The following is a 24,973-nucleotide window of genomic DNA, read 5'->3' as shown; positions in this document are numbered from 1 at the left end:
TTCTACCGTATAGAATACATTACAACCGGCCGACATCGTGATCGTCATCGTCCTTCCTCGAGGGTGGTAATTAGTTATTTTCTACATATTTTACGAAACCTTTCAACAATTAGTGCCCGGCGTGCACCGTTAATCATCGGTGTTATTCGAATGTCAATCTCTCTCCCCCCCATTCTTCAAAGTCTCAAATCCAACAACAAGTTTATAAAAGAGAGTATAACGATCTTTCCCATCGTGATTCTCTCACTATAGTTAAGGATGTACGTGACGTATATCAAAATGAAAGGTCTAAAATGTATCGAATCAAAAATATGACAAAACGAAGGTTAAACAGGTCCGAAGCTGATCACATTGGACTGATTCAAGGAAGTCTCTGCGTCTGCGATCCAGATAAGCATGTTTCGACACGAAATTTCATTGCGAACACCTCGTTATTAACATCGTCGGAGAAATCGCACATTACACTATTTTTCGCCGCAAAAATCCGTGTAGTTAGTCCGATTGTATCGAAAAACAGCTCATTTTAATCATCAATAAATTCCCTACGAATTGTCTCAGACAGATTCTTTCTTGTGTTCATCGGTATCGAAATGATTTGCAGACGTTAAACATTGCGGCTTGACAAGTAACACGTAACATTGTCAATCACAATTCGACTCTGAAAAACCATTTCCAAACGAAATCGGTTACAGATAATTAAATTCGGACAAACTGTATGAATTTCGTCGATGAAATCACAGTAGAATAACGATGTTTCTATGAAGTAGTTGAAACAACGAGGTACGTACACTTAAATTTCAATAAATTTTACAGTCAAGTGTACTGTAAGTCAATGCGATTGAAATTCCTGTTTTTCAACGCTTTTTCAATCCGACTTCATCAATTAACAACCCAGCGTAATATATTTATACACATCCGTGTCCATACCGATATTACGATGCGTCACGTCCTCCGCAGAAGCGGCGATAGTGAAGTGCGGTGAATTTTTGCGTTTGAGTTGCCCGTCTCTGCGTGTGTTGCAAGAGTCTCATTTCCCCCGGAGCATTTAGCAGCTGGAGCAAGTTTCTCGGGGCAAGGAGTCGGCTTCCATACGCTGCGTTCGACCAGTTGCCTTGCAGTTTGCCCGGAGTTGGCGGCAGTTTGACTCGAGAACGTCGCTCCTCGCTCCAATTTCGCGTCTCTCTGGAAATAAGAACAAGTAACGATAATTATTTTAAACGCCACTCAATGGGAAAATACACAGGCGATTATGTCGTTTGGTTATAATCATCGGTGAATAATTTCTACATCGACGAATACAGTGAAAATTTTTACGCGATCTCAATTCGGGATCAAGTACAGTAAACGATATCTAAACCTCAGTCTGAAATCCGGTTACATGTATGCGGCATTTGTGCTACCGCCGGGTAATGTGACGTTAATAGTACCGGAAATTGGAGTTTGAGTTTGTTGATGAGGTGTTAATAAGTTCGATTTGAAGAAAAGTTCGTTCGTTAATTAATCCTCACTTTCGACGTATTATAATCAAGGTTTGTGTATAATTATTATTTTTACCTACCCCTATAATTTCGTTTTTCTACGTTTATTCATGAGAATCGTTAAATATAAGGGAATGTTTTAAAATAGTAATAAATTTTTTTGCTTCACTAAACAGAAACTATCAAAATACATGCTAGTGTTCAAACTTCCTGTACCATATAATACAGTCGTATGATTAAATTATACATCAATATTAACGAAGATTCTAAAATCTCGATTGATCTATTTTAATTCAGCAGATTCAAAAACCTTACGCAACTTTTTTCTCGTCTTCGTTTTAATTTTTTCTACTCTTCTTACGTAATTATTTCATATTTCGAATGACAAAATCTGATACGATGTTGTACTGCTTTGGTTATACGGTTGGTTAGAACTCGCTTTCTTTGTAACTGATATTACGTAGGAATTACGGAGCGAGAAAAAGAGAGCAAAAGTGACGATTTTATCCAGTGATTCTCAAATAAGTTATTCACCTATCGTTCATTGTTCGAACGTGCGGTATTCAATAAATTAGAAAAATCAAAATGATGTAAAATTTATATTTTTCGCTCCAAAATTCTTACTTAAAATTACATTTCTACCGCTATTTACATAAATAAGGTCGTGAGATATCGTATATTGTGATATTGTATAAAAACGCGTCTTGACGAAGCATCGATTGTTAATATCGTCATTGTTATTTGATATTAACACAACATTCGGGCATGTGACATTTTTGCTGACAATAAAGACGTAATCGAAACATCGACGCATGTGTAATACGTATATGTGTACACACACACACACACTTACAATTAATTGTGTAATTTTCACAAGGGAAATTGCAGTTTTGATATTGTTTGCAGCTGATTTTATGCACTGTATTATTATTTTATTAATATGTATTTTAAATTCTTGCTTCTGAATTACCTCACGCTTATATTATGTATCTATGTATTTATTTATTACACATATACATATTATAAATATGCTTACACCAAAAAAATGCCACGAGTAACGGAAATTTTTTCTCTCTCTCTCTCTCACGTATTCCATCTTGACTCGGGTATATAATTATAGTGTCCGTATAGAATTTAGCTTCGAGAATGATAAGCGAAACGGGATTTCAACCATCGGGTATTATATTTTTCTTTGTTTCAATTTGTCATTCAAATATAGTATAAATACGATAATAGTTATTAACAAGCTTCTATAAATTCATGACTGATTCGTCCAGTAATCCTTCGATTTCTTATTTCGAATGTAAACTGATTGAAATAAAAATACCACAGTAAGGGAAAAGCAATAACGAAATAATACCGATTTATATTACATAAAGAAACATTTTTAATTATCAGAAAATACAGAATGACCGTTACACGGTGATAAAAAGAAAAATAATAATTGACCGATTTCACGCAAAATCATAGGGAAAATTGTTATTGAAAAGCGTGGTTTAATGACAAATCCGCATCGCATGTACATCCGTCTGCATGTTTAAACGTTCTATTTAAGTGAAAAGGCATTATACCATCAGGTATACTGCATATATCATACAAAACTTGTTGAAAATTTGCTATTTACGTAACGCCTTTCTTAAAAGGCAAAAAAAAAAAAAGGAGAAAGAGAGATACTCTCACTCTCGATCGGCGTAATAACGGCTGTTGCAGCGTGAATTCAAAACTGTAAAGCTGATCGAATCACGTGTATATATTATATCTATATTAAACATCGATGGAAATTTACACATTGACAACGATGCATTCCGGATCTTCGATCTTACTGCGGCCTGATTAAAATACCGGCATGTTTACCACAAATAAATTGAAGATTATATTTATTAATTCTGAGTGAACGTTGAAAAAATAAAAACGAGAAGGAAAAAAACGAAACTGCACAATGATGTTGCATAAACGGCGGCCATAAACTGTGTAATTTAATTCAGTACGTCACACTAGCTTATAAAAAGAAAAAACAGAATTTATTAGTAGAGCCTCGATTATACCTGTAGTTGTATAATATATGTTAAAGGTATGTAATATGTATATGTGTATTCACGAAAATATAATATATTTTATATTCTATATAATGCGGACATGTTACATAAATCACTGTATACGGTGTAATATAAACGGATTTACTCGTGAAATTTTTAAGAATTTTGCAACGCATGCATATTAAACGCTGCACATTGGTATACAGCAATCAAAAGTTTCGATATCATAATACAGGTATAATGTACTTGGAAAAAACAAAATATTTAAAAATAAAAAAAACTCGTCAGACTAAATTTACCAAAACAACGTAAAAAGCAGAATTCCTACTGGTTTTTAACTAAACGGTAAAAATAATTTTGACCTGTTTGACAAGAAAAAAAAACAACAAAAAATACAAGTTGTTCGAGTTTCGATAAAAACGGAAGAAGAATTTTTTTTACTCATGGATTCAATTTACAACATTCAAATCGATCGCCGATAACTATAATTTGAACGCCGTGAGCAGTTTTTTTCGCATTGAAAAAATCGCAACTATTGTGAGATGTTTAAATTTTCAACCCTACCGAGTTTAATTTATTTTTCTTTTTTTCTATTTTCTTTTATCTTTTCGAATATAGGAAAATAATTATGCTTTTGTAAACTTAAAACGATGGAAATGATTTATACCGACGACGACAGATTGAAATAACGTAAAAATTCAAATACGCAACATTGTTGTAAAAAATTAGGCTTTCGTCTACAATTCACATTGCCTTCGACATTAGACACTATACGTGTACCGATAACGTACACTATAACGCTTTCAGCTGTAAACGCGAATCATGACCGTCTAAAAATGAGAGACAGGTGCGTACGTAACTATATATATACATACATATATATATATATATATGTATATTACGTACAACTCTTGTTTCACAATACGCATACATACGTACGGTATGAATGTACAAATTATACTACGCTACACCATAAATTAATAAACGTCATCATTGCACCGTAGAGTAATTATTAACAATATATACATATGTGTGTGTGTGTGTGTATGTGCGGGTGTGTATAAAATGTGTCGTGTAATAAATAATCAGCAGGTTTCACCGGCAGTTCGAATTACAAATTGGGAAGTACCTACGAGAACAGACGTTAAAGAACTTTCAGAAGTAGAAAATACCAAGGATTATGCGATGTTGGGCGTACGCAGGTGCATGTATATTATATAAATACGTGATACTGATGTACGTGTACGATATATCGCGAGCTGTTATAATATACATATTGTAACTGTATAAATATAGAGTCGTATATAAATATGTATGTATATTGAGGTGTGTATGACTAGTAATGAGAAATCGCCCGAGGGATCCTTACAGATAAATCCTATATACATAGGTATAATATGTTGCAGAAGAACAGTTTGGAAATTAAACAGAAAGGTGTGAAAATAAAAACAATAAATTATATCACACTTTGACGAAGTGTTTCATTTCTAATTGTTGATTTCTGTTGATCTTTTTCGTCTTTCTTCGTTTGAGAATCACGATTTTTTCATTTAGATGCATTTTTTTTTTAACGCTCGTTTGATTGTTATACATCTGTACTTTGTACTTTAACACACTTTTTAAATACTGCATAATATGCGCCAATATTGACTATATAATATTACTTCATCTCGGTGATACGGAAAATTGGCTTCGAATTATAATTTTCAAGGATATATAAATTTAGTGCGAAAGCTGCGGCTTCAAGTTACTCAATTATTTACACATACGCTTATATCGACATGTCGTATTTCTCATCGAATGATTTCCATTTAAAGAGATTTCGACAACGGATTTCAGATTTGAAGTTGCGCGTTGACAATAAAAAAATTTCGCTCGCCATAGCTGATAAAAGGTTATATAAGTAAAACGGGTATCGTTACAATATTATGTATGCATAACGGTCGAAGTGTCGTAGGAATTTAAAAAAAATGTGGTAAAAGTAACCGTTTAAAGGGATTGTGGTTGACAATACTACATTTTTTCAAAATCAAGAACCATTGCTCGTGCATAGTAACGAAAACTAAAAATTTTCCTCTCACCGTCAGCAGTTTAACGCGCAACTTAAATTGAGTCCACGATTTAATTGCTTGGAGTCATTTCAAATTTGTAATTTCCAAATCGGTTCAAACCACTGTGTGATTCTGCAGTATAAATCGTTTAAGCATGACTTGAACATATCGTCTTAAAACGACACTTGTCAATTAGTGACAATCATCATGCTGTGAAGCATCGATTTAAAAAATTCAAGAATCATGCGGTAGCGATGACTGAAGGTAAAAAGATTTCTTAACCGTAGGATATATAACAGAACGACAATTATTATCGTGTATCAATAAATTATGCTCTTCATTAATTGAATTTCTCGATACTGCACCCAGTAAACGGGAAATAATGGAAATTTATATAATGAGACTTGTTTTGATGTCCGCCGACCCGAATTTTACAAGAAAACGAATCGTGTAACAGGAAAATAAATTAGATTTAATCGTTCTATTGTCTTGAATACGTATCAAACGATCTGGTATCTTTGGAATTCCTTTTCCTTTTCTTTTTTTTTTGTTTTGTGTTTGGATTGTAACAAAATTTCAATTCGATCCATTCTCTGATACGAAATTCCGTATATATTAACTTCTATTACATTCTTTTGTAAAAATTTAAATTTACCTCGAACAAGGTTTAAAACGTTTAAAAACTTAGCGCTTTTATTGTTTTCTTCTAGTTTCTTTCATTTTTAATCCAGTTCGATCCACTACGAAAGATATCGAATATTTCTTACGGATCGATTCGGATTGATTTTCGCTTATTCCGATAAGTTTTCTTGATAATTTCGGGTTGGCAGACATGACAATAAATCCAGTTCATCACGATTCAATCTTTCTTCGTTTAATGCGGCAAAGAAGAAAACAAAAAAAGAAAAACGTCGGTTCGATCGAAAAGCGATTCAAATTTTTTATTTCGGAGAAAAACGAAAGAAACGGACAGAACGAAACCTGATTTGACCAAATGGCTACGTCTGCCAATTATAACAACACTATCGCAAAGGAATGTTTCACCACCGGGCAGAGAATAGGGATCCAGAAATTTTGAGTAAACAAGTATCGCGACTCTATAATATACCCATAATATATAATCGCGTAGATCCTCGTATAGCTTATGACAAGACTTGTTTGCCCGCAACTGAAAGCTCTCAGCTGTGGTAATGATTTCAAGAATTCTGACGTGGCGACCTACGTGTAATGTATGTAAGCATGTATTCATGTAGATATGTATCTTGTATGTAAGTACATACTTCGTCACTAAATAATATATATCTATGTATGTATACATTTGAAATTTTCGCTTAAAATTACTCAGACTTTACACGCGAAGATAAATATTATACACAGTATATTATATCGAGAAAAGTTTCTAGTTCCGCTTGTCGATTTTTATTTTTTATTACAACCGAAGAATGTGATTTTTCGTATACAAAATGAAAATCAGGCTTGTACTGCTGCAACCGAAAAATCTAGCATGTGTTACTATTCTTTTTAATTATCGTCGATCCTACGATATTTTCTTTTAACTATCGCGATGATTTGATCTTGGCGCAACTATAAATCGATTTTAAGGTCTTACTACATATTCAGTAACCAGGAAATGTAGTATCAACAAGTATAAACGCATTAAACCGTTACTAATTATATCACTACCAATAATTATTTCAGCCGTGAATAGTACATTAATATTGAAATGATACCGATTTTTGATCAGAATTTTTAAGTAGTTACGTAAAAAATGAAAGTTTATATCGATTTTAAGTACACGTCCAAATATACCGATACTTCGCGCAACCTCAACGTTGTTTTCCGAAAACCAGTGCAGGTGCAAGCCAACAACACGATTGCCACGAATAACCCGTACATCAGCTTATTACACATTGTGGTAGGAAAAATAGCTCGATCAACTTGTTTTTGTTTTTCGTTTCAGGCAGCAAGCATCATGGACATAGCCGGAGGTGCAGCGGGAACGAACGCTTCGCTTGAACTAAAAACGCGTAGAGCCCAATTTCAACCACAGACATCAACAGTCGCTACGAGACGTAGGCAGGCGATATGCGTTAGAAGGGCCTTCAAAAAATACGGTCCAAAAAAGAATCCGAATGTCATTTTGGACGGGCTAAACATGACTGTGCCAAAGGGTTCGATGTTAGTAAAAGAAAAAAAAATAATTCTATAAATACCTATATGTACAATTTTATAACATTGTATGCCTAAATTTCAATTCTCAACACTCTTACATATGTAACTTTATAATTCCAACAGTAGAATTTGAAGAGCAATGAAAATAATGGATCTTTTGAGGTATTTTTGGTTAGTCGGTCATAGTAGGGAATTTGGTTCAGATTTTACACTAGGAACGAAACTAGTGACAAACAGAATATCACTAGAATTGAATATTATCACTATTAGTAAAAAATGGTCAAAGTCAAGAAAAAAAAAAACAATGGAGTGAATCACAGTATAGAATTCAAGGGGATATTTAGCACCAAATTTTCGAAGCGTAGAAAATATAAATGCTTCGAAGCGTTGAGACCCTGCTAGCATTAAAATGAGTCCGGTAAACATATTGACAGATTATTCAGACGATGTTGCAAGATTTATCAACTGTAAAAGGAAGCGGTCGATTTTCTGCGGGAATCGGTAACCTCGCGTGAAATATTTGTCTTGAAAAATGAAAGTTTCGTACGTACATTGTAAAAAGAGAGAAGAATCTATATTACGAAATTCACGCCTACGCAAGATTTGCCAAGTATTACAAGTTTCTACGAAATAGAAGCGCTTATACAGAAATATTTCACGTACTATGCATTCGCGTTAATAAAAGAAGTATTACTAACAACTGCAATAGCGATATTAAACTTATAAGAGTTTTCGATTAAGTTACAAACCAAATCTTGAAATCTCAAAGATCTTCGTACAGTTTTCCAATCATCGTTTCATACAGTATCGCATAAAAAATTTTAATATCATGATACGATACGTGTATTAAACACATTGCCCACCATGCTTGAATAGAATTGTGGCAATAATGTAGTCTGGCTGTAAGGTATAGCTACATATAACGTATTAAACACTCAACGAAGGACAGACCGTCGTATTATAATTATGCAAAAATGTTTTTGCTCGTTAAGTACTGACCCATGGACCTCGGAGTATGGATGACCAACCGGGTCCAAAGCCTGACAACAGCCTCACCTATACGCGTCTCCGTCACTTTCTGACCTAGCCATTGGCTCTCGGAATCTCACACAAGAATTACACGTATTCATACATGTGTAATCAATATACGTGGGATTTCTCTCGCCCTGACAATGACTGTAATTCTCTTAGTTTTTCTCTCGTATCTTTTTCTTCCTATTCTCCTCCTTTTTCTCATTGTTAGCCTAATGTTAGAGGACATATACATATAACGGCACAAAAATAAGTCCCTAATACCATTCTAATCTCCACGACGATCTTCAGTCTCTACGTCTATGTTGCAGCTTATACCTATAATATGCATCCTTGAGGCAAACACAACGCACATTTCTCAATTACCTCTTTTTTGCTTAATCTTCGTTGCGTTTCTTTTGTTTTATTCAGTGTTTTTCTAAAATACATTTACACATTAATACGCAGTTTCAAACCGCTCCATTGACGTCACCGGATTCGCAATTAACAAACTAAAAACCTCCGGATTGGTTTTGAATAATTTAACGGTTTTAACCCGCAGATCTTGCATTGCAGTTAATACTGTCATATGTACGCGCGCGCGAAAAACGAGCACCGAACAGAGGAAAAATAACAACTAAATAACAAAACAAAAAGGAACCACAATTATATGGAAAAACATTGAATTATGACCGAATAACTGCGTACCTGCGAGCTAAGCGGTATAAGCCATTAAATATCCATAATATATACACGTTTAAATTTCTGATATCCGCAATAAAATATGCATTACAGATAAAAAATGGGATTAGTAATTTGCAAAAATTAATATTGAAATGCACGTAATCTGTTAATTTGCTATCTATAATGCATCCACGTTATACATTAATTATTTTTTTCCCGATACGTAAGCAAGTTCAAGTGTTTAATACTTTGGAGCGTTGTTAAAATATCAAGGTGTGTGTACCACGCGTTTATTATATCATACAAGCTAGAGCGCGCAGCACGGTTTCAATACCGCCTTTACCTATTAGCGACTCGAACCTTGGATGTATCTAAATATTTATTACCCTTTCGTACAGAACAACCTTGGGAACTTCCCAAACCTCTCCAGGTACAAAGTGTAATACACCTAATTGTAAAGACATTATCGTCCATTTTAGTGGCTTATAACTTCAGCAGGAATATTTTTCTTCTCTTTTCATCTATAAGATATACGACTTTAATAAAATCTCATATTTATGTATGTATATGTATACGTCACGGAAATATTACATCCATAGGAAATTTATAATCATGTGTGAAATTTAATATAATCAGAAATTTAAATAAGCAGAGACTATAGGTGATTGCGAAACGAAAACCAAAAGCAGAGGATGGAAATTGAAGCCGATCAAGAGTAAAGCCGAAAATCCAAAGTTGTCAATGTGATTCGAAAGTGAATTTTACCGCCTGCAAAAAAAAATTTAAAAATATTTATTGCATTGCATATTACCTTTCAAATTCACGTGACAGTTGATCAAGTTTTTTGGTAAAGAGTTGGAGATCAAAACTAGGCAACTTATCAAGGCGGATTATGTGCACGAAAGTCTGCGTCAATTTGACAAAATATTGCCATTTATGTTCATCGCTTTGCACATTTGTATTAATCTGAAAAATGAAGTAAACAGTGAGAAAATAGGGTGGGAACAAAAATGTAGAAGATTAGAGGAAGTAGAAGGGGTAAAAACATCGAATTTTCAAAAATGCTAATGTGAAATCTATTCTGTTTCAATTTTATAGTGCAGCAACTCGAAATATACAAAATAGTCAAAAAACGTAGACAGGTAAATCATAGAAAACCAAAATATAGAATCGTTAGAATTCTGTCGATTTTATGTTTTAGCGTGCTATAATTCTTATTCGTTCTGACGATTCTATATTGACTTACTATTCTTAACCTTCCTATAATAAATATTAAACTTTTTGTGTGTTTCAACTTTCACAAGCTTAAAATTCTACCAAATAGGGAAGAGTCATTGAAAATTTGATATTGCTCTCCCTTCTACTCTTGATTCTTCGCAAGTAATAACCTGTATTTGTGTTCCAAACAGCTACGGATTGCTCGGCGCGAGCGGATGTGGAAAGACGACGTTGCTTTCCTGCATCATCGGCAGACGACGGTTAAACTCCGGTGAAATATGGGTCCTGGGCGGTCGTCCTGGCTCCAAGGGATCCGGAGTTCCGGGACCTCGGGTGGGTTACATGCCTCAAGAGTTAGCACTGTACAGCGAATTCTCGATACGAGAAACGTTCATCTTCTTCGGGTGGTGCGCAGGCATGACGACCCAGCAGGTTGACGAGAAGCTCGAATTCCTGCTCAAGGTGAGTGTCCATTCGTCGGTCCATCTTCCCCCTAAAAAACTCAATAGAACGTTTTTTATCTCATTCCCAAAAAAAATTTCAGCTGCTCCAGCTACCGGGAGAAGATCGTTTCGTAAAGAGCTTGTCGGGAGGCCAGCAGAGGCGAGTCTCGTTCGCAGCGGCGCTGCTTCCAGATCCAGAGTTGCTGATCCTGGACGAGCCGACGGTCGGTGTGGACCCGGTGCTGCGGCAGAGCATCTGGGACCACCTGGTTACCATAACTAGAGACGGGAACAGAACTGTGATAATAACTACTCACTATATAGAGGAGACGAGGCAGGCCAGCATCATCGGTTTAATGAGGGGGGGTAAATTCCTCGCCGAGGAATCGCCCACCAGACTAATGGCCATGCACAGACTCGACACCCTCGAGGAGGTTTTCCTCAAGCTAAGCCGCAAGCAGAACATGGGACTGAGAAGAAGGAGCAGCATCCTTAGCAGCGTCGTCGGTGTTCCTCCTGAAGTGGTGGGTGAAAATAAAAAGCATTAATATGTTGATACTGTATTGGTTTTGAAAATTTCGTAACTATTCGTTGTTCCCCTGAACGAAATGATGCTTTCTCCCGGGCTTCTTCCTGTTATACATTATATCTATGCATATCCTGATTCGCAATACTTTTTTTGTACGTTTCCTCGTAGAAAACGTTGGAATTAAATGGTTGATCAATAAGAAAAATAGAAGGTCGAAAGTTATCAAGAATATCAAGTTCAGGTTTGAATATAATTGAGAATCCAGCAAGTGCCACAAGTGAAATATGAACTTTAGAAAACGTTTGAAAAATCGTAGCAAACATGAAAAATAATCAACAGGTAGTGTAAATAATTAGTAATAGTTGAAAAATTCAAAGACAGTTCAAATAACACCGTATTTTGTAGAATGCAACTGTGAATATTTGCTAAAATTTTCTCACATCGTACAAAAGTTCCCTGATTCTGTCATCATGTTCAACGAGATTCAATTGATTTCAATGTCATTTATAAGATTCACCGCGAAATATACCAAGCTGAATACACAATTTGCTGATTTCTGTACATTTTTTTACATGAAAATTTCTAAGATTCGCTATTTTTCTGCTAAAAATCATTGCAAGGGCAAAATACAATCGATTATCCTGTGTTTCAGAACATAGACGACGAGATGAGCGGAGAGTTTGGTGACAACGTCAGTATATCGAGCCGACGAAGAAGCATCGCGATAACCCCAACCGACGACGATATGGTGAGTACAATTTTAAAATAATTTTTCCAAACTTCTGGGTCAATACAATGGTGTCGTTAAAGATATGAAAATCAAGCGATGTACAAGCGAATCTACATACCTGTCAAACGTTTACAACATTTAAGGTTCTCGATCTGCCACCCGAGGAAAAGGGATCGAAATCGTCATTCAAAATGCTGGATCCTTGTCACATGAAAGCTCTGATATGGAAGAACTTTTTATGGATGTGGCGAAATTTCGGGTGAGCATTTTACATTCGCTATTTTGACAATATCCCTGAAACAAACACAAAAAAGAACACATCGTTACTCCCGCGTTACTGACATGAGACTATTTCATAACTTGTTTCTCTCATTCACTTTGCAGCATAATGGCTTTCGTTATCGGATTGCCAGTGGTGCAAATAATTCTGTTTTGCTTATTGATCGGAAAGGATCCGGTCGGACTGAAACTCGCTGTAGTAAACAATGAGCTCAACAATTCATTGGATCCGTGCACGGTTTACGACGGATGTGACATGACGCTACTGAGTTGTCGGTACATGCAGCATTTGAAAGAGAGAAAGGTCGTTCTCGTTCCGTACGAAACCGACGAGAAGGCTAAATATGCGTTAAAGAAGGGATGGGCATGGGCGGTGTTGAACTTCCCTTCAAATTACTCCGAGTCTCTTATCGATCGAATCGACCATGGCAGAGACGCCGACGAATGGAGCATCAAGTATTCGGATGTCGATGTTACGATGGACATGTCGAGTGAGTGAATTACGAATTTCAACTGAATAACATCTAAGTAAAATGGATTTGTAATAATTTGAAAAGAAAACAAAGTTTCCCCAAGTTTTGGTTTTATATGACCGTAAAACCAAAGATCTGACAATTATTGAATTTCTCATTCGATCAAGAAATCAGCGTTGTAATGTATCATTCGTTTCATAGATCAGCAAATCGGGCAGCTACTTCAAAGGGATCTGCTATACGCTTTTATGGACTTCGCTAAAAATGTTTCGCACGATTGTCACTACAATGAAAAAGCTACCGCCATTCCGATGGATGTAAGTACATACATACATACAATATATAAAAATCGTTAAACTTATAAGGCAAGATGTGATATTTATGACAAAAAAATATGTATGTACCGTGGAATTTGAATGTCATTATTCTTCTTCAGTTTCGAACGCCAATTTATGGACCCAAGGAACCCAACTTCACGGACTTTGCTGCACCCGGAATTATATTGACGTAAGTTATCTAAAAAGAGAAGAAATAACGTTTTACGGGTCAAGTAATTTCTCCCCGAATCACGCATTTTAAGTGAAACCATCCATTACTGGTTAAGATTCCATAGGTGAAAAAAAAAATAAAAAAAATAAGGACAATAGGACTAGCGATCGGATATGGTAACATTTTCATTTAATTTTTTAGGATCATTTTCTTCCTTTCCGTTGCTTTGACGTCTGGAGCGCTGCTTCTTGAAAGAAACGAAGGTCTAATGGAAAGAAGTTTAGTTTCCGGTAAGTGAATAAGAGTGTAAAAATATTCCTCTAATTTAAAAGAAAAGGCCTTTGAGCACACGATCCCAGCTCTGCTTTCCAGTGTTGCGACAAGACAAAATATACTATCTTAAATTAAATTCACAATCCGTTCAACAAAAGGAACAAGTTTAACCTTCAATAACATACCGCTTGTCACTTTCATCCATTCTCGTATTTGCAGGTATCACCGGTACGGAGATTTTGTTCGGCCAGGTGGTGACCCAGTTCGTTGTTATGTGCGGCCAAACATTGATGGTCCTAGTCTTTTCGTTCGCGGTATTCAAGCTGACATGTCATGGCAGCATCGCTTTGGTGACGGTTCTGACGGTGCTGACGGGGCTCTGTGGAATGTGCTTCGGTAATTAATCTCACAGTATTACCGGTTGAATTTTCGAAAAGATATGATTGAGCGCTACATAACATACTTGCTATCCGCAGGTTTCGTGGTTGCCTGTGCCTGCGACAACGAACGAAGCGCAACTTACATGGCGATGGGTTCTTTTCTGCCAATCGTCATGCTCTGTGGGATTATTTGGCCAGTCGAGGGGATGAATCCGGTCCTCAGATACATCAGCTTTATCTTGCCGTTGACGAAGAGCACAGAGTCAATCAGGGCGATGCTCGGTAAAGGATGGCCCATATCTCAGCCAGCCGTTTACGACGGTTTCATCTCCACGTTCCTGTGGATAATAATATTCCTCACATTATCGATATTGCTGATTAAGTTCAAGAAGGGTTAATTATGTAGGTAAATCAATTGGCGATCCTCCTCATCGCACTCCATCCTCATTGTACTTTGTTTAACTAGCGCTCATCTACAAGCGACGAAACTATCAAGGCGTTTATTTAAATCATGCAAATTGTTATTTCTACGGTAGAACCTCGCTTATCCGACATTCGATTATCCAAGGTTCCGCATTATCCGAGACGCCTATCTCACCCGAGCACGCTGCATTCACCAATGTGTATATCTTCGGATAATACGGAGAACCTTGGATAAAACTGAACAATCCGCTATGCCTTATGTGTATGAAATACTTTTGTGTCGCATCTTTATTTGAATACGGATAAACTTGTAAAAGTTTCTTGCGATTTGTGACATTGCGAGCAATAATCGCGACAGTTCCGATTCTGGAAGCTAGGGTAAAACATCGTAATGGCATGGATTGTACATGTTTTCCGTATTATCAGAAATTTCACGCATCCGAGTTATGCTCTCCCCATATTACCTCGGATAAACTAGGTTCTATTGTATTTCTATCTTCTTTTTTCACATCAACTTCGATTTGCTATTATCTAATTTTTCTTCGCAACAGCATCGATAACGCGATTTAAAAGATATTTTCGACCGATCAATTATTGTATAAATTATGTGATTTACTGATATAGCGGATTATTTATAGGGTATCACGTATCTACAGTCGGTTCAATAAGTTTTATGTATACACATATCCATTTTTGTTTGATACGTATAAAAAAAAGTATTCAACGCATCTCAAAGTGACGATGTTGTTCCAACGTGTGTGAATAATATAGTATGTAATTCAACAAAATAACTGTACATTGGAACGCAATTGAATAGATATTACTATACCTATTATGTGTACTTGTGAGCTATGTGGACTCCTGGAATCGAGCTTATATTTTGTATAATATAACAATGTGTAATAAAGAAGGTAATTAATTATATAATCATAATAATGCGTTTGAAAATATGTATCTGAGATACTAATCGAACCCGCTGTATACATTTTTTCAAACAATTACTTCTATGATCATGTCATTACTTGTTTATACAGGTGACTTTCTTTTAGTTCAATTCAATAGTTTTTGTAGTCTGTGACTTTTAAGTTATAAGTAGAAATATGTTAATTAATATGTACATTTGATAATTACGTAATGTTGTAGCGTTGCAGCGAATAAACTGTCATAAATATTATGTGTTAATTATGCGACTTGCTGTTAGTATTCAACAGATTTTCCGCGTATGGTGGGGTAAAACTTTCAGTGCAAGCACCATAAATTTTAAACAACAGAAGAACATCGAGCGGTCTGAAGTAATGTACGAAACCTTTTCAAATTAACGCGGACTTCCGGTTATACAAACTGGCGGGAGAGCAATTTAAAAAATTTTAATCACTAATTATTTTTAACAATCGCAACGAAACTCGATCAAATTTGATCAACGATTTCTTGGAATCGGTTCACATCTTGCGAGATTTATAAATTGGAATAATTTTCTATTGTTAGAATTTCGAACATTGATGACGGAAACTTATTAATTTGTAGAAATGAAGGAGGTGGCACTTTTGAATTGTTCATTATTTTCAACCTTTACAATTTTAACATTGTCATTCAGGTATTAAGAGCTAATTACTTAACCCCTTTTCCGCGGTATTCCGAGACTTGACCGAAGTCAGTCAACGTTCCAAATGATTGGTGTGACGATGATTTACAACGATTTACATTTAAATCATATCGATCAATTGATCATTTGCCATTTCGAGGCTGACAAAATTCTGTTTACAATCCAACCAATCCAATTACAATAGGACAACCTAACCTAACCTAATTTCAAACGTGCTCCACATGTTGTCACCGTGGTCGCAATTTGAAAAATAAGAATAAACTTACATAGATTCAAAACTGCAATGGACGAAAAAAATGAGCCAATAGTGTGTGTTCCAGGTAAGGATGAATGAATTACGAAATCGATAAACATTTCCCAAGTTTTCTACGCAGAAACGTCCCTAATGAATTGGCCCGTCCTATCCTCAATTACGTTTTATTTGTATACAAATTAAAGGTGGTTAAGACACATGATAAATTTTTATTGCAATCCAGGTCAGAGGCTCTGTTTGTCGGACAAAGTAAACGTTCCAGGACCGGGAACTTACGAGCAGCACGGATATATTTATGCAAAATTAGCAGGAGTGGTGAACTTGGTTAAAGATGAACACGTACGATAAGTTTTAAGATATTTCACAGTCGCTTGCCTTCAGATTAAACATCATTTCTCACTTTCTATTATCAATAGAAGAGCACAGTCGAGGTGCACGGCATAAGAGAACAAAGCATTGTCCCAGCTCCCGGAGACATTGTAACAGCCGAGGTAATGGTCGTTAATCAAAGGTTTTGCAAATGCGTTATAAAATGCATTGGGGATGTGGTTTTGACCAGACCTTACAGAGGCATTTTAAGAAAAGAAGACGTCAGGGCTACGGAAAAAGATAAGACTGAAATGTACAAATCTTTTAAACCAGGAGATATTATTCTGGCTAGAGTTGTATCCTTTTTCTTTGAAAATTTTTTTCTACCGCTCGTTATCAATACCGCAGTTTCATAGTTGGCTACTTTTCCCATGCAAAATTTAGTTACCTCTCACCGAAGTCCATACTTATCAGCTTTCCACTGCCGAGAACGAATTGGGAGTCGTTATCGCTCACAGCGAAGAGGGTAAGCAGAATTATTTTTTTATAGCAGTAGAAAAATGTCAAAGAATATATACGCTATAAAATATTCAATAGCTCTCAGCTCTCAGTTTGAAGATATGTAAAACAAAAAATCAGCACAATACAGGTTTTCATTTTTGTGTCATAACTATTTACACTTCATTTATCAAAATGAAATCGTTTGGAAAAATTACCGCCTTAGACTCGAAATGGAAGTTTTATTGTACTTTTTAGGATTGAATTGAGATTAGTTGCTGTGAAAACAAAATATCACTATTTGGAAATTATGGATTTTGTTGAGTAAAGGGTTAATGTAGAAAATTCCTCGTTTTTTTTTTTTATACAGGTGTTTCTATGGTACCTGTAAGTTGGACGGAAATGCAGTGCCCGGAGACCCTAAACAAAGAATTGCGCAAAGTAGCTAAAGTTGTACCGGAGCATATCGTTAATGAAAAATAAAATAAATATAAATTGCATTCATAAACGGACTATTCATTTTGCCAATGTGCCACAATGAATAGCATAGTTGGATGATTGTGTAAACTGTGTTAAACATATAGAATCAATATTGTCTCAATTTCTATTGAAATGCTTATAAGGAACACTAATTTTTGTTGGAATGTCAAGTACTTTATATTTATATATATACATATATAAATACATACTCATATATTTGGAGTAATTTTTTATGTACATATATTGTAGACAGCTTTTGCCTGTCGATGTTGCAATAATACTACAAATTACTTATCGTACATTAGAGAAAAAAAATTACACTTCACTAGGTCATTCACAAGGTCAATCTCAAAATTTACTCCTCAATCCATTGAGTAATTCAATTCTTTTGTTATTGCACATAAAATGCAGAGTTCACAGAAAAAATATCCTGGAAGACTGACTTGCTGCAATTTTTTTCCTCCCATAATTCAGTCTTGTTGTATATTGCAATTTACCAAATCCACAAAGAATGACCTTCGTTTCTTTGTGTTAGATCCCCAACACGTTTAATTTTCGTTTATTCTTTTCAGTGACAGTCAACTCAAAATACTCTCAACCATTCTGTAACGATACTAACATGTTCGATTTCTTTTTCCAACAGGGATACACTGATAAATGAAACCTGGCTACTATTTGAATGTGGTGAAAAAGACCAGTGAAATGCGATGAAAAGAGTTTCAGGCGAGAGAAATATCTATAATATATTTACAAATAATAGCATAAAATCTAATTATAAACAGAATAATTGGGCTGCACCGAATTGATTTACTTTACAGCCGCGTACAATGGTTTTCACAAATTTTTGAAAACTTCCAATGCGAGTGTGCTAATTGAAAAGTGTGTGAAATCGTATATACAATATTGTTTGTAAAGTTGCCATTTCGATTATCTGAAGCAAGGGGCGAACAAGAAATGTCACAAATTTTACTTTCGATATCACATGTGTTGAATATACCGTGCTGATTATTATATATTGTGAATATAAGCATCTATATGCTAATTTTAAACTACGGCAACTGCAATTATGCTGATAAATAACAAGATGATAACAATCCAATAACCGCACGTTCGATCTTTACGATCAATTATACCGACTTGGCGAGTTCCATTGATTAATCGTTGATCGGTCCTCTCCATGTGATCGGCCAGATCATCGATTATTTCTAAAACAAACGGCGAAACGAACAAACTAGTGTGAAAAAATTCGGACATAGGAATAATTAATTTTCCGATATCTATTACTGGATTGTTCAAACCCACAAATTGTGATGGTATACAATTTTCATTGCGAATATGCAACATAAAGATAGTGAATCAAAATACTCACCATTCTGATGATCGACTTCATTATTAATGGTGTTTGCGATATCCTTTTGTCGAGAAATAACTTTTGACAATGCTTCCAGACCTTCATCTTGTTCTAATAAAGATTCAAACATGAATAACTTTCGATCTAAGAATTCTGTTTTTCATTTATAATAGTTGACAGTCACATTTGTGACAGTAAAAACTACAGAATAAATCTTCGCCGAGCTTGATATAATACCTTGCAAAAGTCGTAACTTTTGAACTTTCAAATCTTCGACAGATACTTGAATGTCAATAGGCTGATCGTCGTCTTCTTCTAGTCCCCAGCTGGTCGTTCCCATATCGGCAAAAGCTGAAGAATTGGGTTGCATGAGTCTGGCTCGATCAGAGGCGAGGCTACTGCTGCGTGCATTGTAGAGCTGCTGAAGCTGCACGTCTTTGCTTTGCAGCTGTTCGATCTGACGCCATCTTCGTTCAGCTTCTTCCCTAGTTCTGATTTGTAACTTAGCTCAGGAAGTTCATACGTTATAATGGAAGAATTGTCTTTACCATAGTTACGCAAATTACAGGCAGGAGTACAATTTCCGCAGTGTGAAAATTTGATGGTAAATTTTGGGTTTTCGGGGAGAAATAATGCAAAGTTAAAAAGTGCTAAAAGTTGATATTTGATTATCTTATGAGATATCAAGGCTGAACTTACGCTAAACTTTGGACTACAACAGTAACCTTCGGCGTTTTTCGTACAGAGTGGTATGTTGTGGTTTTGCTTATTCCTCTTTAAAGAATCCGAAACGGTAGATATTATTTCTTCAAATTTCCCTTATATTGGTCAAAATATCACGAATCAATGGTCAAAAACTGCTGCGACGGATATCGTATTACCCTCAAATTCGTCAAGGATACATCGATCGCATTTTAAAGTCCTCATCGACCTTACTTTTCAGTTGCTCTACCTCTCCGCTGTACTGCTTCATGCGCAGGCGAATATTAGCTGACAAACTGGCATAATTCTGAGACGTTCGTGATTCCCTGTTGCGAAGTGTCAACTGTTCCATAATCTCTCTGAACAGCTTATCACACGACTCATATTCGGTGAGCCTAGTATTTTTTGAGTAAACACAGAATGTCACGAAAAAGGATTGAATATATATTCAATTTTTTTTTTCTATCCGACTTTATCTGGTAAACTTTTGAAACCAATTATGCGATACGACATAACCTAGGTTATTCCTTGTCAGGCATTGGATGGCATTCAGCAACATTGTTTCGACGTGAAAGACATAAAAATTCAACGGGTGCTGAGATTGAGAGATTGATTTTATTACTTATGAACATATTTTTGAAATAATAACTTTATAACGTATGAATACTTACCACGGATCACCGTCCTCGATGCGAACCAGCGCCATTTTTTATGAACTGTCACTTATGAACACACACACTAGCGCCATTTTTTATGAACTGTCACTTATGAACACACACACTAGCGCCATTTTTTATGAACTGTCACTATGAACACACCCACTAGCCCCCTGACACACGCTGCCGTTGACTGAAGACTATAAAGACAGTTACCCCTGGATAAATTTTTGTGAATCAGTTTTCGGCGGGCAAGTGGGCCCAGGTGGGCCTGGGAGCGTAGGAGGTTTCTGCTCTATCAACTCTACCGAACAGGCTTGTACCGACATTCGTGGCAGCCAAAGTAGTGTCGGTATGGAAGCTTGAAATTGAGACGGTACGAAGTGAGTACGTAAGACTCCGTACCGATTGTAAATGTTAGTACCATATGTTAAGGTTGAGGTGAGCGGGAAGTAGCCGAGGAACGTTTTTCGGTTTAATTTATTAGCGCCGTACAAAGTTTTACGGCCGAAGGTCGACCTGCCTGGTTGGTGATCAGAGCCGAAGTGATAAGACTAGCCGCGCCCCCCCCCCCGCGCAGCGCTATTTTTCCCCCACCACCGCGCCGCTGGCCTAGACGGCCTGCTGGTAGGACCCGACGCGCCTTCGGCGGTCGCTTTCCGAAGTTTTCTCTCTCGCTCGCTCCTACGCTCGCCCGCCCATCGGCCCCGGATCGGTCTTGCGACCTCCTCGTGCCGTTTAGGGTGACCTGCATGGGCTTGAGAAAAACGAATTTCCCGGGAGGTCTATAGCCTTCAGGGAGAAACTCCCCAAAGCTGAATTGGCGTTACGTACTCGATGACACATATCATGTGTTCGAGCACGTTCGTGGGCGAGCGTCGAACCGCGAGAGAGACGCGCAACCTTTTCGGTCGCTCGGATCCACTAATTTGGAAATGACTATCCGTCATTCTCGGAGCCAGAACTTGATTCTACTGGCTCTTGCGCAATCAGACATGTCGCCCTTTCGTCTCAACAATTGCCATTATTTTAATTTTCGTAAATTAACATGTACATCAGATGCTGATATAGTTTCCAATCACTATTCTATGCGATATTCTAACATTAATGCTTGCTCGTAATAGAGTCGTCGCCTATGATATTTCGCGTTCTATCGTGTTACGTTTCAACTTACAAACTTAACATAATAATCTTTCATCGTAACCAATTAAACTTATCGTAACATAAACATAATTATCCAAACCAGCTTACTAGATCTCTACCCTTCCCTGCACCCTTGTATTGAAATACAACGAGCATGATAATAGCGCCTAAAGCAGCCAATCCTTGATTTATCGGTGACGACAATAAATTAATGACGACAATAAGAAATTAAACATTAATTTTCTTCCAACTTAAACTTGAATCATTCTAACCGAGCGATCGAGATCAGCCCGAGAACAGCCGCATCTTCGCGTTTTCACCGTAGCAAAAATTTTATTTAGAAACGCGATAATTGCGGAGTAAATAAACAAAATCGAAAACTATCAGAAAGGTTTTTTTTTTTTTTGTTCTCTACGTTTCTAACACCATATCTTTATCGACACAGTCATTATTTTATTCCAATAATACGGATATGCCTTTTCAATGTGACATAATTTTCTTAAAATCGCTTGCCCTCATTTCTCTGGATTCGACCACATTGTCTCGCAGAATTAAATACAATGAATTAATTTGAGACATGAAAAATTGTCATAATTATCGAAATGATTATATTTGTTATAATCATTAAATAAAAACAACAGTTTCGATCCCTGGTCCATCGTTAATTTTTCAAATCACCAAAAATTTTCGAATTTACATTCTCTAGCATTTTTCTTCTCGCTAAAATAGACATGACGTATTTTCATATCACTTCATAGACGGCCGGGACCGTCTTACATGGCTTTTAACAAGTAGTGTCATACACTTGTAAACATGTCACATACATACAAAGATCTATAATTGTGCTTTTTGAGAGGAATTTCATAATATATACTTATTATTAGTTCCTCATTCGATTGAATTGTATGGTATAAAAGATAATGCAATAGACTGTGACGTAAATACTTGAAACTTATACTTGTTTTTACTGTTTAGTATATTGATGACGTACCTGTGTTGTAAGTTATTAGCTACTCGATTGCTCCCGAGCATTTCCATGGGACGCCACGAAGAGGCCTACTGACATTGCCCCCCATAGGTCGATCAGCTCGGTCATCCCCGTGAGGAGACGCAAAACCGCGAACTAAAAATGTCAATCAGCTCGATTAGTCCAGGAAACGGGTAGAAAAAAGGGCAGTTTTATGTCACGGCGTGTAGAAAGGATGAGACCTGCGGATTCTGGTAACGATTATAGCCCACATGAACGCCTACTACTTTCCAACCAAAGATTTGAGTTTCTAAATTTTTTACACGCGTTTAAAGTTTTGAAAAACAAGTTTTCTACTAGGATCTCCTAAACTATTAATTGTACAGAAAAAAAGTTGCATAACTTTTTGTAGGTCTTAGAAAGACGAACAATTTCGTTTTTGGAAAATTAAAAAATCAGAGGTGCCTATAAAAAGCACTCGAGCGAACAGCGTAGAATACGTAGACTTGTAAATATTGATTGTAAAGAATTGTATGTTTAAGAACACATTGTTAATATTTAAGTAAAAATGTCTGTAGCTATTATTTAGTACATTAAATATAAAAATATTGTAACATTCGTGAAATGAAGAAAAAAACCTGTCTGAATGTGTTTCATTTTTTTCTAACGTTTTCATGTTTTATTCTGGTATTATTTGTAACGTATTCTCATAATAAATAAGCCCTTGTAACTGATAAAAACGTTTCATAATTATTTCAGACCTTATTTTGTCCCTATTTTATATCATGTCCCTTATTTTGTCGATTTTTTTCCAAAACGAAGAGACGCGTACTGCAATAACAATGTATTTTTAGCAGATCTTTTTTTTTGTGAGTTCTGTAATCAAAACATATGACGCCAATATAATTTAACTCAGATGAAATAAAAAAATCAATAAACTAACTGTAAAAGAAGAAAAAAAAAATTTACATAAACAAATTTCGAACGGAAGATCATTTTTTAAAATATTTTTTATAACAAATTCTTGATCAGCGGAAAAAGTTAGTCGGGTTTAAAAAAAAAAGGACCCGATATGTTAATTAGTTCGGGAGATATTCAAAGTTCGTGGAATTTTAACGCGCGAATTCAGTTTGAGCGCGAGCCCGTGCCGGCCGAGATGGCTTCCCTCACTCCGCCGCCATACGCGGTGCTGTATTTTATCACTGAGTTGACCGCAAAGCGGATGAACAAATTCATGAGCAACTGCTACCAGAATTTATTGTCGGTTAGTATGAACCCTTTCCTGTATCGTGTCCAATTTTTAGCCCTCTATGTTTAAAACCGGCGGTGCAATAATTAATGAAAAAAAAAAATTATCTCCCTCCCTAATTGACTTTTGGCAAATTTTTTTTTTGGATCGGAAGATAACCAACGTAGCTTCTCAAAATTTCGTGTGCATTTTAACTTACATTTAGACAGTACAAGAAGAATTTTTTATTATGAATTGTCGCAAACGGCGAAGTTATTAGCTGACCATTGAAGCGCGCCGTTGGAATCTCGAATTGGCAGAAAAGATGGAGTGCGTAATTCTTGTCTGAATTGTGAAAACTAAAATTACTTTTAATCGACATATATTTTTATCATCGATGAACTAAAAAACCCAGAAAAAACTGTTAAATCACATTCATCTTCGTTCAGAATTTTCTTTGTAAAAATCGTTACTTTGTACGTTCGAGCTTGACAATTAATATATCACGGTTTGTTGGTTGTTTTGGTACATCGATAATAAAATGACGTGGGAATTAAAAATAATTTTAGTTTCTACATTTCAGACAAGAAATATGCACTCTATCTTTCCTGACGATCCAGGCTCAAGCAGCGAGGCCCTTCGATGGTCAGCCGTTGACTAAAGATATATTCTTCAGTTAACGGTTAGCTAATAACGCTGCCGTTCTGGGACAGTTGGATGATTACAATTTTTGCTTCATACCTTTCAAATGCGTGTTAAAATACACTCGAAGTTTTAAGAACCTTCGTTCTTTCTCTCCCTATCAAAAAAAAGAAAAAATCGCCGACAATCACCTTTCTAGGCCGCTGAATCAGGACACTGCATGCAATTTTGTCTCGTATACGTAGCATCTCATTACATCTCCATCAAAATTAGCGCATCCGTGATGTGTTACAGTTACTCTGAATTTTTTTTACATACGAACACTTTTCGAAAAACAACATTGCTTCTCTACTCAACGTAGATACTTCAATTGCGACTAGCTGAAACAGTGTTTCGATTCTATGCCTACGAACAGTCAAGATCGAGAGAGCAAAAGAAAAGTTGTTGGAATAATTACGAATATTAATGTTGT

The 24,973-nt window shown here is 36.1% G+C and overlaps 4 protein-coding genes across 6 annotated transcripts in view; 2 read left to right on the top strand and 2 right to left on the bottom strand.

Moving 5' to 3' along the window:
• Positions 1 to 1,061, bottom strand: part of LOC124302409 (ABC transporter G family member 20-like) — a 37,477-nt gene extending 36,416 nt beyond the window's left edge. The window contains exon 1 of the mRNA XM_046758581.1: positions 928 to 1,061. The gene's annotated coding sequence lies outside the window, so the exon portion shown is untranslated. The remainder of the gene's footprint in view (positions 1 to 927) is intronic.
• On the top strand, positions 1,062 to 15,848 carry LOC124302410 (ABC transporter G family member 20). Of its 3 annotated transcripts, none has more exons than XM_046758585.1 (12): positions 1,062 to 1,198; positions 7,526 to 7,743; positions 10,842 to 11,112; positions 11,195 to 11,617; positions 12,275 to 12,370; positions 12,496 to 12,611; positions 12,737 to 13,122; positions 13,306 to 13,421; positions 13,541 to 13,611; positions 13,795 to 13,883; positions 14,086 to 14,262; positions 14,343 to 15,848. In XM_046758585.1, the coding sequence occupies exons 2-12, from the start codon at positions 7,538 to 7,540 to the stop codon at positions 14,642 to 14,644; spliced, it is 2,253 nt and encodes a 750-aa protein (XP_046614541.1). In that variant the 5' UTR covers positions 1,062 to 1,198; positions 7,526 to 7,537; the 3' UTR covers positions 14,645 to 15,848. The 3 variants fall into 3 exon arrangements, with proteins under 3 accessions (XP_046614541.1, XP_046614540.1, XP_046614542.1); XM_046758584.1 differs by having other exon boundaries at positions 1,176 to 1,529; XM_046758586.1 differs by lacking the exons at positions 1,062 to 1,198; positions 7,526 to 7,743 and adding an exon at positions 10,110 to 10,147.
• Positions 15,375 to 20,796, bottom strand: LOC124302414 (syntaxin-8). The gene is made up of 5 exons (XM_046758602.1): positions 20,537 to 20,796; positions 20,066 to 20,260; positions 19,401 to 19,654; positions 19,182 to 19,274; positions 15,375 to 19,017 (listed from the first exon to the last, which is right to left on the bottom strand). The coding sequence occupies exons 1-5, from the start codon at positions 20,569 to 20,571 to the stop codon at positions 18,857 to 18,859; spliced, it is 738 nt and encodes a 245-aa protein (XP_046614558.1). The 5' UTR covers positions 20,572 to 20,796; the 3' UTR covers positions 15,375 to 18,856.
• LOC124302415 (exosome complex component CSL4) lies at positions 16,457 to 18,224 on the top strand. The gene is made up of 5 exons (XM_046758603.1): positions 16,457 to 16,592; positions 16,749 to 16,864; positions 16,942 to 17,190; positions 17,279 to 17,360; positions 17,703 to 18,224. The coding sequence occupies exons 1-5, from the start codon at positions 16,556 to 16,558 to the stop codon at positions 17,813 to 17,815; spliced, it is 597 nt and encodes a 198-aa protein (XP_046614559.1). The 5' UTR covers positions 16,457 to 16,555; the 3' UTR covers positions 17,816 to 18,224.
• Positions 20,797 to 24,973: the final 4,177 nt, after the last annotated feature.

Source organism: Neodiprion virginianus, chromosome 4 (assembly GCF_021901495.1).
Source record: "Neodiprion virginianus isolate iyNeoVirg1 chromosome 4, iyNeoVirg1.1, whole genome shotgun sequence".
NCBI lineage: Eukaryota > Metazoa > Arthropoda > Insecta > Hymenoptera > Diprionidae > Neodiprion > Neodiprion virginianus.
This window is presented reverse-complemented; position numbering and strand designations above follow the sequence as displayed.